Source organism: Onychostruthus taczanowskii, unplaced genomic scaffold, assembly GCF_017590055.1.
Source record: "Onychostruthus taczanowskii isolate IOZ18803 unplaced genomic scaffold, ASM1759005v1 scaffold8, whole genome shotgun sequence".
NCBI lineage: Eukaryota > Metazoa > Chordata > Aves > Passeriformes > Passeridae > Onychostruthus > Onychostruthus taczanowskii.
The window spans coordinates 14,728,174-14,742,428 of record NW_024505892.1 but is presented as its reverse complement, the minus strand read 5'-3'; the positions used below and the strand labels follow the sequence as shown (position 1 = coordinate 14,742,428).

At 43.6% G+C, this 14,255-nt stretch overlaps 1 protein-coding gene across 4 annotated transcripts in view; it reads left to right on the top strand.

The window, feature by feature from the left end:
* Positions 1–4,235: 4,235 nt before the first annotated feature.
* Positions 4,236–14,255, top strand: part of PHACTR2 (phosphatase and actin regulator 2) — a 70,383-nt gene continuing 60,363 nt past the window's right edge. For all 4 annotated transcript variants that reach the window (XR_005954061.1, XM_041424046.1, XM_041424045.1 and 1 more), the window contains exon 1: positions 4,236–4,399. Coding sequence is in view for 3 of the 4 variants with exons in the window: in XM_041424046.1 (XP_041279980.1) it covers positions 4,357–4,399 (43 nt within the window). In the remaining variant the exon portion in view is untranslated. The remainder of the gene's footprint in view (positions 4,400–14,255) is intronic.

Sequence of the window (14,255 nt, the reverse complement as noted above, 5' to 3'; positions counted from 1 at the left end):
GTTCTCCACAGGTAGGTACAAATTCAATGTCATTGTTACAAACATTACTGTGACCATGGCTAAAAAAGTGACCTAGCTTCTTGCTTGTGTTTGCTCCATGCCATGACCTTTGCTTTGTTTGTTGTATCATTCAGCTCTGCAGCCTACCAGACACTGTGCTGATCATCTTTCAGCAGTTCTGCACACTGGCAGGAGTTGTGAGTGGGTGGAACACATAAGAAATTACCTGTTTGGATCATTTCTGCCCTGGACTCAGTGTCATCCTCTTGGTTTGTCTTAAGCTCCTGGAAAACAGTCTTTTCCTGTTACATTTGCCAGTCCTGCATTACAAATCCTGGGATAAAATGTGACAGACCCTCCTCATGGCTTCTGTTATCTTTAGGGCCATAAATTAATCTTGGTAATTGAGAGAATAGTAATACGATTTCCTCTTTCTAAAATGCCTTTTTACATGAGCCTACAGAACTATAAAGACCAGGCAACAACATCCTAGAAGTTGTAAGTCATCTATTGCCATCCCAGTACAGTAAACACACTGAAATAGACCTGTCTTTGATCTTTTATTGAGGGGAAGGAATTTACCCTTTCATATGTGAGATAGATTATTGTGTGTATTATCTCACTCCGACTTTGGCAACATTTGGAAGTTTTACATCATCTTCCATGAAGAGATCTCGTACCAGCCATTTCAACAATTGAGACGTTCTAGTTTTACAAATACTTCTGAAATTCAGGAAGAAGCTAATTTTTTCCCTTTTGGGGAATATTTCAGTTCTTGAGGGTCAGCAGTGTGTCTCTTTAGAAGCACTCTCCACAGTACTCAACACAGTAACTTCGGGCAAGAAGAGAAGAGCTTTGTGTGTAGCACGAAGCAATCAGACATTATTACTCACAATGGAATCTCAAATCTAACTGGGACACTGGTTCCAGGAACCCCATTGATGCTGCTGTGTCAGAACAGTCTGGCGTGACTACTGGCACCTCTTGTACCCATTAGCTTGCTGCTTCACCACCTGATGGAAGACACACATATTTTAGCATCTTTTTGCAAATTTCCTTCAGTACAAAACTAGCCTTGGATAAAGTGATCATGGAAATTTTAATTCTGAAATTCTCACTTTAATCTTCCCCTGCCTGTTTTTGCTTTGCTTGCAATTGTGGATTTCCAGAAACCCCAGAAGACTAAAATACTGCAAAATGCTTAGAAGTCTGTTTGTGTGTCTTGTCTTCTTAGATGTTTAGGTGCAAAGTGGAATATACAGCTTAAGATATCATAGGATCATCTACACCCTTAAAAATAAGGATACCAAATAGAAGCATTTTTTATCTACATAATTGTAATCTAACATCTCTGCTAGAATAATTTGTTATATCCTTAAACTTTCAACTGTTCTACATGCCAACTATCAACATGGCAAGAAATCTAATGCACAGATGAGAACACTTCTATCGTACTGCAGAATTAAAGTCTACAGACAAGTACATATTAAATGTGTGTATTTTGTGTGGATGCTCACGTGTGAATGTCAGTAGGACGTTAGAATCCCCTCTGTGTGGAGGCAGTTACATAAATACAGCCCTGCATATGAGAAATGTAACATATCTTTCAACAGCCCAGTTTCCCTTACCATTCATAGAAAAGAAAGTCGTCACCATCAGTTAACTTAGGAAGAAAAAACCAGAAACAAACACAACAACTAAACCAAAAGAAATTGGCAACTACTTCAATTACATGAAGGATGTGGTAACTAAATTTCATTTATTTAGCTCATGAATTGACTTTGAGGACTTCATTACGTCATGTGAATCATTGCAGACAGATGGTATACACTTTTGCATTGTAAACTGGGCCTTTACGCAGGAGGGGAACACAATTTCCTTTGATAAAATTAATGAGATTCACCAGAGGCAGACAGGAAAACTTTTATGTTCCTGTTTACAAGTGACTCCAAAGAGGTAACTCGAGTTTCTCAAAACAAACCCTTTAAAAATAACTTTTCAAGGTAAGAAAAATGAGCATGCCAAATTGCATGCAAAAAAAGTCCTGATAAATTAATGACAGAAGCTGTCTAATACAATAAGCCGCCCTTCTGGAAGCCTTTCCTTGGGTTGATAAAGGGACCATTAGTCCATCTACCTTGCCCTTGGCTCCCACTGCACAGTTTAGCCTGGTTCTCTGCATAAGCCCCACGAAGTTGTCTTCAGCGCTGTGCTTTGTATGGAACCTGGATTTGGGGGTGTCAGACAGAGTCCTTCCTTCAGTGCTTGAACATCTAGGAGTGTTGCAGTGCTGTTCTTTCCTTGCAAGGGCACTGTTAAGTTAAAATGCAACATGTCTGTCTTTCCCAAGTGCATTGGCTTTTCCCACACCTTTTGTTGGAGACCACTTTCTGCGATTTCCATCTTATCCTGTGGATCTCTTTCCAGCTCTCTCACATCACACAGCATCTTTTTTAGGGAAAGACAACAACAGTGGATATGGGACAGCTCTTTTTGTCTGATAGAAAGCACAGCGATGCAATGGGATTTCTACCTACCCTTTTCTACTTGCACAGCTGTATGTACATAGCAATCCCTTTTCCACCAGTACTAGCTCACTAGGAGCTCATGTTGAATTTCTCCAAGCTCCTGTATGGAGTGACTTTCGAAGATACATTCCTTAGCCATGTAGGTTGTGTTGTTCCATCCTCCAAGTCTGACTTTTTTCTTATTTTGACCCTATTAAAACTTGTTTGAAAGACCTGAGTTTGTTAAATAATCCAGATAACTCTGTGACTGCTTTGTTCTCATTATCACTCTGCTAATATTGACTGTCTAAAATTGCTGCCAGTGGCGATTTATTTAGTCTTTTTAAAGCTGTTTGAAAAAATACTCTAGATTCCTGATGAAAACTCTGAAGAGCCTCCCTGAAGCTCACCAACATCTTCATCAAATGCTACTGCTGCTTGGGCAATTGATCTGCTTTTCATTTAGCTCTTCATTTGTTTGTTCTTTATTAATTTTGTGCTGTACTCACTTTTTTTCTCTTACTAAATCAAGTACCTAGCAGAAGTCATTACACTCAAGCCTCTGGCAATTTAATGCATAATCATTTAAAATGAGGAAATAAAAGAGCTGTTTACCAGGACCTATTTTCTATACAAAACATGAAGACTAGCATTAGTTGTATTTTCTGTGTATTAGCTGGCAATCACAATTCTTCTGCCTACCACACAGGCAGCAACAACTTCTTGTGCCCCTTTTGTGTCCTTGGTATGGGCCCCACACTAACACACTTGTCCATCCTTGAAACACCACCACAGTGCCAACACATGCAAAGATCAGATAGCCAGACATCACTTCAACCCCTCTAGGATTTTCCTCTAGGATTTCCAGACCACTAGGAAATTGTATTTCACCAAGTCTTGCTAACAGATGTTCTTTAGGTGAGGTTAAGTGTCCCCCTGATATAAATATCCATCTCCCTGCTTATTTCTAGATATGCATAGAAATAGCTATTAGGTGCTCAGGTTTTGGGGGGCTTTTATTTTATTTTTTCACCAGTGGTAACAGTTACTTCTTTGCCCTAGCATTAAGCTTGTATCACTGCTTGGATGATGCTTATGCTTTAAGGAAGACAAATTAATAATTTGTTCGTTTTGCCCTGGAGCTATATGCGCAACGTCTGTTTCCCCCCATCTTTCTCATAAGTTTTTCCCATTGATTCTGTCCCTTCTTGTCACCCGTTACAGCAGTCTGGATATCGCTGTCTTTGACTATCTTCTTTCTTTCAAAACTAAGAGTCCTATCTTCGATTATGTACCTGTGAGCGTGGCGAGCGTCGGGCACTTTTCCAGATCTCAGCCACAGCCAAATGAGCCAGGTCAGGATGCCATGCCCTGCCCGGGCGCTCCTTTTCCACTTGTGACGGGAGCTCATCCTGAAAACTGCTTCCAACAGCAAAGCACCTCAAGCAGGGCGATGGGATCGCTCCCTGAGGCTGTCTCAAGTTTCCCCTGTACCTTCAGAGGGGACGAGAAGGGGTGGGAATAACTCCGTGTCAGGACTAAGGCTTCGGAGCAGGGCGGGGGCAGGCAGGCACCGGGACGCCGGCAGCGCACCATCCTTCCCAAACTCCGTGCAGCTAAAGGGGGCTTTTCTGCCTTTGATTTTTTTTTTTTTTTTTTATGTTTAAATTTATTAAAGTCCTCAGCGATGCCGGCGCTGCCCCGCGCGGGTCGGTGCGGGAGCGGCGCAGCCCCCGGGCGCCAGCCGGCGGGGAGCGCGGGCCCGGCCAGCACCGGGATGTGCCCTCGGGAGCAGCCGCGGCGGAGGCTGCGCGCCCCGCGGGCGGCGTGAGCGCCTCCCGGCCAAGCCATGGGCCAGACCTCGGTCTCCACGCTGCCCGAGCCGGCCGGCGGTGAGTACCGGAGGCGGCGCGGCCGGGGCGGGACGGGGGGCTCCCGCCGGGGTCCGCGGTGGCGGCGGGGCAGCCGCGGTCCCTGGCCCGGTGGAGCGGTGCCTGGCGGAGCGGTGCCCGCGGTCCCGGCGCCGCCGCTGCCCCGTTCCTTGGGAGCGCAGCGGAACGGGAGGAGCGGGCGCTCCCGGCGCTGCACTGCCCGGCTCGGCCGCCCCCGCGGGGAGAGAGGCTCCGCCGTGCCTCCCACCTTCCCCGGGGCTCGAGGCTCCTTCTTTCCCCGTTATTAAATAAATAAGTACGGAGGCTTCTCCTTCGTAGGGAAAGGGAAGGAGCTCTGGCACCTCGCCCAGGAGCGCGGCTAGTAACTCGCCCAGCTGGTTGCTTTTAGCTCCAGGACATTTTATGTGTAAGCAGACTGTTGAAAATAAATAAATAGCGTGTGAGTGGAACTGTTTTGGGTCCTTTTCCCCGCCACCTCCATCGCCCCGCTCCCATTCCCCCAGTAAAGCAGTCCTGGCTGTTTGCAACTTTTTGAAGGTAGTACGAGCTTCTTGGGAATGTTGTTAAACTAACTCGGTGTGTTTTAGTTACTAAAAACCAGAGTGGGTCTCTTCCCACAATAATAGGATGTAGAATCTAAATTAACTTCAGTGAGATTTGAAGTTTGCTGTGAAATTCCTGCATGCCTGTTTTTCCTTAAAGCCTGTTTCCTTTACATCCACTAAAAAAAAAAAAAAAAATAAATAAATCCAGCTCAACCAACAAAATCCTATTGTGGACTTTAATGCTGAAGACTGAACTTTATCTTTAATTTGCTTATTGCTGTTAATGTGGGAATGTTTTGTCAAATAGGAGACAGTGCAACAAACTTTCTCTTTTCCCCTTTTATTTTTCCTTCATTACTGTTTCAGAGAATAGTTTTAGTCTTAACACATAATTTTCAGAGGAGCTCAGTTATATTCCAAGTCACACCATCCCAGTCAAAACCTTGGATGATTTTCTCACCTGTCAAACATTGCATGAAAGAAAAATTGGACCATTTCCAATAAATGTTATAATCCTGTTGAAGGTTTCACCCAGCAGCCAGTGTGTTAGGATTGTTTCAAGGTAGTCATTGGAAAGCAGATGTAAGGAAACAGATGGACCGGTTAAAAATTTTTGTTAAACTTCCTATACAAAAAAAAGTGACGAAACTCTTAAGTGCAAAAGTTTATTGTGAGAGCATTTTGCCTTGGGGGGCCTGTATCTTGACTAAGGATAACTGTGGTGCCTATGTTTGCTTGGCTGGATGATAATGTACAATAATTGGGCTGAATTCCTAACTTTACCTCAAATTAAAAGAAAAAAATTCACTGTTGAATTCTTTCCTGATTGAAAACAAAGTTTTCGATCATGAGCAGGGAGAGACATCTGAAGATGTAAGTTACGATGATGCTGCCTCAATACTGCCAAGTGAATTTTAGTTATCTTCATTTTAAGAGCACTGCAGTTTGTGGTGAGACAGTGGTAGTGCCTCCTGGAAGAGTAATTCCACTACACTTTTATCGCTGTTGGGAATTGTTGGGTATATCCTCAACAAGGAACGATAGGGGCAAGTGGGTTTCTGGTGGCATGGATTCTTGGGGTGCACTCGTTTGTTTTCTCTAGTCTGTTTTACTGACATGATCTGGACACATTGTGAAGTTTGGGAGGCCCTGTCCATCTGTGGTCAGGGCAGGAGAATGACTTTCACTGGTTCCTGTTCCATGGGTTGCCCTTTAGGCAAGCAAGCCTAAAATCTTCGTTGATTTTGGCGTGCCAGGCAGCTCCAAGCCATTTAAGTCTTTGACAGCTGCTAGAGATTAGAGTTGAAGGAGATATCTGTCTTGCACACGCAGGGGCTACAAATCTGTTTTAGTGCTACGGAATCAATAGTGCATTCAGATCCCCAGTGAGCCACACAAAAGCAGCTGTGAGGAGTTGCTTGCCTGTTCACTCCCTTTTCCTCCAGCCATGCCAGCCTGGAGGGCTCAGACCCTGCCCTAGGAGCCCTGCTGTGCCCCTGCAGGGCTCAGGGGGGCTGTTGGCTCTGTGCAGGGGAGGGCAGCACTAGTAAATCACCATGGGACCTCTGGGCAGACTGGTAAAGTGAACGTGGTTTGATGTAGCAAACTAATTTAAAAGATTTGTCCTGAAAGTCACAGAGTGACGTAGAAGAGATAAAATAAATACACAATGCAATACTCAGGATGGACCCCAGCCAGTGTCCTGAAGGGTTGGGTTTTTAAGATTTGCTTTGAATTAAAGGTTTTACTCTTGGAAATGTAAATATATGTTGAAGTACTTAAACAGATCAAGGTCCTAGTGTCACTTTTTCATTGAGTTAAGGCAGGACTGAGGCCTAATCAGAAAATTCAAAGTCCTTCTCAACTGGGCAGATGGATTAGCATGCCTATAAAGAGAGGAAGAACTTCAGATTTGCATACTCCATTGGAACTTCCTTTAGCAATACCATCATGCTAGAGTTTGCCATCAGCTGCATGTGAGTGGGTGTTGAAGTGTTTTGGAGAGGAGGATCTGGACTTTAATCACCTCTCATAACTATGAGTGGTAGATGGGCAGCAAAGCAGGTCTTTGATTGCCCAGTTGGTGTCCCTAGGCAGCTTTTGTTCCTTCTCCTAGGTTACAGCTTTCCAGTAATTTAGATAGTTTTTTTAAAGCTTGTTTGTTATTTGCCATGGTTAGAAAATGTGAACAAAGATAAATCGCAACAGGAGCTTGGGAAGACAGTATAGATAATGTGGATAACGAGAAGCACATACCCTTGTTCATTTTCTTTCCTCTTCTCTGATTTTCCCATGCCTGGCAGGACTTGATTAACATGATCTCTCCCCATTTACGGACTGGAGTTGAGTGCTTTTGGGGGTTATCAGCCATTGTGTGCAAAAGCTATCACTTCTGCTTTCTGATCTAGAGCTTATCAAGGGCAGCAGAGCTGTGCACTTTTTTCAATTTGTTTTTTTTTTTTTTTCTTTTTCCTTTTGGGTTTCTTCTTTGATAGTTCAGTACCAGCCATAGCACAGAGAAACAAACAGTGGAGAGATGATCAGCATATTGGGAAGGTAGCATTTCAAAGCAGAACTAGTTAGGTGGGAAAAGATTTTTGTTGTTTCTTGAGTAGCGATGCCTTTTCAAGAATGAAATTTCCAGTAAAAACAGACCTTGTTAGTGTTCCTAGGAATAGGTCAGGCAGCTCAGCATGGAATGTGGAGCACAAGCAGAGGGTATGGGAAGGGGTAGGACAAGTTGCAAAGGGAAGGTCCCGGGAAACTCTCGCCCCACTGGTCAGGGTGCTCACGGGGCCAGCTGAAGACCGGGGTCAGAGGCTGTGCTGAGCTGCTGTGCCAAGGATGTACTCTGCAGGGCTGCCAAGGATGTGCTCTGCAGGGCTGCTTACTCTGGCCTGGGGGACAGTTCCTCTCCTCACATACGTTTTGCAGAAACAGAGCACAAACTGTTTGGCTTGCGTTTCATCCTTTTACAGACACACAGGTTTGGTTTTTTGTTTTTTCTAAGGGCATGAAAATGTACTTCAACAGCACAGGAAAACCATTTCCCACCCAGCTCCCCCCATGAGATGAAAGCAGTCACTGGTAGGATCCTGTTGTTTGTTGACCTTGGCACTCGGTGAAATGATTCTCGTAGGTCAGAAGTGAACATGTTTCTCAGACTGCTGCTTTTCATCTCTCTTGGCTTTATGGGATTTCCTGTTCATGGATGAGGAAACAGCAGCTTCACCTGTGTCTGTGCAGAGGAGTTGTAATTGTGGTAACGGGACAAGTTTGTCATAGTCCTGAAATGAAATGGAAAACTAGTGTTTGCTTCAGCACTTCTAGGTGCTGGTAAACAAACTAATGGATAATCCATGGAGAAATTCCAAGACTTGTCTAGTAGAAGTTGTTACTTCAGTAATGCTCTGCATTAGTAGCTGCTTGTGAGCCTTACTGAGGGCACTGTTGTGGAGCAAGCCCTCCTGTTCCTGAGGAGCTGGACGTGGAGATGCTCAGCCATAGACCTAAATTCTCATCCTGACTCAGTCCACTATGACTCTGAATGTGCAGAAAAGCCCTTAGAGTAATAATTCTTAAAAGGTTTAAAAAGGAAATTGATCTTTCTCCTCTGGCTATTTTTCCTTTCTAAAGTGGAAGAACGTTGAAACTCCTTGCACTTTACAGGAAGGTATTTCAAAGCAATTACAGGTGCAGTGAGCTACTCCCAACACACCTGTCAGCTGGTCATTTCAGGTTTTGCTGCACTTGAAAGAGTGGAAAGCAGAGCTATTGAGATGAAACGTAAGTTTCATTTGGTGTGAAGCCCTAAATGACTTGTCCACAGCCACAAAGGACATTCTTAGCAGAGAGCCTCATCGTCCTTATTGTTTTTCCTGAGATTTAAATTGGTTGGGGACTTTGAGGCTGAACTCTCATAAGATTACGCTGGGAATCCTATTCGTTTCTCCCTGGGTTTTTTTTTTTTATGCTTTCGTAAGTCATGCAAGAGTTTTAAGTGCAATGTAAAGGTGTACTGTTTTCATTTGGTGCTAAATTTCTATCCAAAGCTATTCAGCTATTTTTGGGAAACTCTTCACCCTGCCAGTGTTGTCAGATGGGACTACAGTTGTGACAGCTTCAGAATTTGGGTTAATTAAGTATGTAATCTGCCTTAGACTTCAGGCTGATTGAGTGGATATTTTGGATGCCTGGTCAAAGGTATAAAAAGCCCATGTTTTCAGACAGAATGGGTAGCCATGAAGTTGCTTGCTACTAATGAGAACTGCAAGAGCTCTTTTTAAAAATTGATGCTTGTGTTTCTTGAGCTGAAATATGAAAAGCAATGGCAACTGCTGGAGCTGTGGGTCTCATCATGCTCCCGACACCACGATTCTGGTTTGTGCTGTTGATGAGGGTCTGAACGTAAGCGTGTGGAATGAATCACTATTTATAGAGAAAAAACTCTGCACCTTTTAAGCCTAGCATGTTTATGGACTACAAAGTGTACGTGCTGCCACACGCTCTGTGATGGCCACAGCAGAGCGGTGCCCCCGCGGCTCCTCAGCTCCAGCAATTCCTCGCTGCAGAGGAGGCTGCAACCTGAGCCTGCACCCTGGGGCACGGGTCTCGTAGGGACACAGGGCACCAGCCACACCATGTGTGCGTGAAAACAAAGGCGTAGTGCTCAACAGGTTGGTGTCTCACCTCTTTTCCCTCTGAGGCTGCTTCAGGGATGACCAGAATTTCTCCTCGTTTGGCTGCCAGGGTACATGACCTTTCATGTCAGGCGTGCTGGCTGAGATCTCTTCGTGTGCTGATGTTTGGTAGCCCCTAATCACCTGTTCGCAGCGTTAATCATCGGCTTCCTCATCTGCCATGAGGAGAACGAGAGCTCCCGAGCAGGAGCAGAGCCTTTGCTGGCTGCCTGTGGTTGTGTGGGGGCTGTCTTCTCAGATGACCACCCCGACACTTCCCCCAGATGAGAAGCTCCTGGAAGATCTTGTTTCCTGCTGAGCCCCCTGTGCTAAGCCCCACTGACAACTGATCCCATGCCGCTGGATCCCAGCCACCCCTTGGATCAGTTGTCCTTCCTTCCTAGATCCTCCTCCTTGGATTTCTTACTCCTGAGTAATTTCTCCTGAGTAATATGGCCTCATCCTTAGGTGGTGTTTTCTGTTACAGATTTCAAAATGTTTTCCAGTCTCTTTTATTTAATTCCTTGGTTTAAATGGAAAAACTGATCAGAAGTAAGCAGGACAGCACCTAAGATAGCCAGGAGGAAACCAAAGAGCTCTCAGATCCTCATCAGTGTTTGCACCATATCACAGTCCAGCCTATTAAAAACAGAAAGGACTTTCACATTTTTATCTTTCTTTGTATGTTTTTTCCTTAAAGTTGTCCTTGATTCATTTTGGACACTGATGCTTTCTGAGGTTTATAAAACGTAACGTTGCAGAAAAATGCTTCTGAATTGATGCTGGTATGAATCTGTTTTTCATTGAATTAATTGTTTTAAAACACAGTGCTGAGTGCTCTTAGTGCCTTGGGTCAATCACTAATGGGTTTTTAAAAATACTTCAGCAAACAGCCTGCTCCCAGAACTTATTTCTACCTATTATATTAAAATTGTAACAGTGGCTAGAAAAATATTTCTGATATACAGAAATATCCCAACTAGCTGCCATTCAGTCCCATGTGAAGAAGTAATTTCTGAGCTGTCCATGCGTTGTCTTCTGTAGCTGGCACAAGGCAGGTTCCTGATCCTGTTCTTTTTCTGATATGAAGGGATTGACTTTCTAGTAGGACCAGTTTTAGGCATAGGAAAAAAGAAAGGAGGTAGTTAGCTGCTGATGATAAAATTACTCTCACAACAGGCAGTGGTAGCTGTGGTCTGTTTTGCCCCCAGCAGATCCCAGAGAGTGAGGCTGGTTGCTGATACCCCTTCTGGGCCAGGGGAAACTGTGATTACAAGCCATGGGCAGGGAAAGTAGGCAGATAATGAGGGGTGCTTTTTGTTAGTTTTTTTTCATTCCCCAAAGCCAAATCAGAGTGACACTGAGTAATTTGTGCAACATCCTCCCCCCCCATATACATGAACTCTACAAGCCCTCCACTGTCAAGTGTATTTTTGGGCAAATGTAAAATTATGGTGGGATATGGAGTGTGCCATTTGCTGTAGTGTCTTATGAAATGGTTCAGTAGGAACTAGGTGGGAAGATCAGCATGGATATCCAGGTGATGCAGTGTACGAAGATGGACTGTTTTTTCTTCTCACTCTGTTTGACCAGAATCACATGGGTAACAGGGCTGGGGTGTCCTCTCTTCTGGGTTTGGAGGTTTTTTTCTGGGTTTAAATATTGCAATATATGAATCAATTTAACCTTGCCTTTTTGTAGTCCACATAGTGGTTTGGACTAGCAATCAGCAGAGACCTTGAAATCACCTCTGTTAATCTTATGACAGCTTATTATTAGGAAATTTGATTTAAGACTTGAGTTTCTTGCAAGGCTTGATACAAGGTCGCTGCAAAGGAATATGAATTTCTTCTGTTCCTGACTTGGTTTATGGACACTCGGAAATAAAGCCTCTGTCCAAAGGGAAAGTTTGATTTACCTTTTTGTTCTCTTGCTGCTTTGTACAACTGTGATGATCAGTGCAAGTGGGAAAAAGCTAGGGAGAAATGAGGATCTATGGCTGCTCCATCATTCTGTGGAAATATAGGGTATGCTGTCAGGTTGCATGTCAGTAGAATGAGAATGACAGATCATCAGAAGGTTAATACCAAATCTGTGTCAATTATAACTTTGTGAAAATGAAGTTTCATATGAAAAGATAAGGGCTGTCTTGCCTTTTTCTTCTCTGATTCCTGCATTGATCTCATATGAATTAGAATGATGTTTTGCCTAGCAGAGTTAGGCTGTGGTGCAGCTGTCCTAACATTTGAAACTGTATGAGCAAAGCCAGTTCTATTCCCAAAGATCAGCCTGCATTCCTCACCCCGAGAATGTGCTTTTTTTTATTAGTGCTTTAAGATGTCTTCACTCTGACCATCTGCCCAAACCGTTAGCAAATCCTCATCAGGTAGATGCATCATAATAATTTCACTGTTATTTTCTTTATGTATTTATTTATGTATTTATTTATTTTCTTTTTGTATTTTCTGAATCTGTACGTTTTAATGTGTTGCCCAGTAAAAGACCAAGAATGGTGCAGAGGCCTTAGATACTGGTTGGGCTTTAGAGCCTGGGCTATTGCATGATCTGTGCAAACAGATCATGTGGCTCATGATCTAGAGATAATTTGCAAAAAATACAGACAATCTCTAATATTTATTGATTTTAGCCAACTTAGTGATTGCACAGTTAGAATAACTGTGATACATGATGGAACTTGGTGTTTTCACTGCTATTGTAATTTACACTTTCAGCTTAAAACATTGCTGACACAGGGACTCTTTTTCAAGCTTAAGAGCTTTTCTTTATTGCTGGAAGCTTCAGCTCAGAAAGTGAACTCTTGACTGAGGATTTGTCACTGCTGGTTTTATTTCTGCGGTTTGCAACACTGTTGATGCACACATAAATGACTGTTGTTTCCCTTGACCCTTGATCCTGAGGAGGAAGACAGGGCTGGCACTTTGTGCCCTCTGCCTGCATGGCTGTAGAGCAAGTGCAGGCAACAGAAGGAAAGTAATTTGGATCCCAGTTTCTGTTTGGTAGTCAGATCAACTAAGTAAAATAGCATTTGTCATGAGTGAAATTTGGTCTGCATGCCCAGGAAACCTCACGGGAGGGCAGCCTGCCAGGGAAGAGGATAGTGTGTTGAAGAAACAAGCTATTGCAATGGGAGCCTGGAAGCCACCATGTGGAAGGTTCCCTGCCCGTGGCAGAGGGGTTTGAACTATAAACTCTCTAAGGTCCCTTCCAACCCCAAACATTCTGTGGTTCTGAGAGCCAGGCTTTGCATTCAGCTCAGCCTGCTGCAGTCGGGTGCTCCAGTGATCTTCCCCCTCTCAAACCAGGAGCTGCGAAGCCAGCGCCGTGTGCCAGTGTCCGTGTCTGCCTCCTCAGCAGACTGCAGCCTCTGCTGGCATATCCCAGTGTGAATACAGTGGGGAGGATGTCTGGAGCAATAGGAGCTCATGGAAGAGCCCCAGCTGCAGTTCCTGTAGGGAGTGAGATGCCCAGGATACTTGTTCCTGGGCAGTGTTTGCCCCTGAGCCCGTGGAAAGCCTCAGCGTGGCTTGTGCATGTTTCACCTTCTACTCTCGAAGGAGTTTTAGTGCCTGGGCACCAAATAAGTGAATTTCACTCACCAGCAGCATCCTGAGTTAAAAACATGGTGTGATGTGGGTAGTAAGAGAGGGTCCAGTTTGTGACTCTTTTCCCAATTGCTCTCCTTGCTTATAGCCCCCAGAGATCAACTCACCTGAAGCATTTATGTCATAACAAGCAACATAAAGTCACCCAGGTTGAAAGCTAATATCTGTGGGCTTCTTTTCCCTCCCTTTTTCCCCCCCAGGATCCTGGATGAATCAACAAAAAAATGACACTTCCATTGCATGCTTATGAAAGAGATTTAGTGGGATACAATCAAGTAATTTGAGTCACATTACAACTTAAAGTCCCCCTAAGCTGGTCGGAAATAATTCTTAGATGCTATCTGCCTTTATGAGGAGAAAAAAAACCCAAACAGTTAATTGCCAAGAAATTAGATGTATTTAAATTATGCATTTATAATGTGTTATAATTTATTTCATTGTTAATAATTCAGAACTGGCTGTGCATTTCCTTCCCTGTAAATTCATTCAATGTGTCTGAAGATTACTGGTTTGTTTCTTGGAGTTTTATAGATTTATTGCGTTTCTGAAGGGAAGGAAGTGTTGGTTTTGGCACAGATGCTAAGAATACTCTTGTTCTGAAAATGTGAAGCAGTGTTCTAGTGCACTGCAAATCTGGCCTCCTTTTTGTTGATACAGAGAAGGGTGTAGTGGTTTTCCTGCCTTACACAATTTACCACCATGCCTGATTCTCCTACTCTCGTGAATTGTTCAAGTGATTTATATAAAAGGAGAATATTGGTATTAATAATTACAGCTAAAAATCCGTACAAGGTTTAAAACAATCGCAGCAATTGCAGGGTAGTTCCTGTGCTTAAATTCCTGAAGAAAAATTTTTGAAGGCTGGTCTGACTCTTATGAGAGCACACTAGATTTAATTTCTTTGAAAAACAATGCTATTGTTTATTCTTGCTTGAATAATGCTGCTTTTGACACACAGAAGTAATGTATGGAAGAAATAAGTGAGATGTAATAGAGCCTGTGTCTGTGC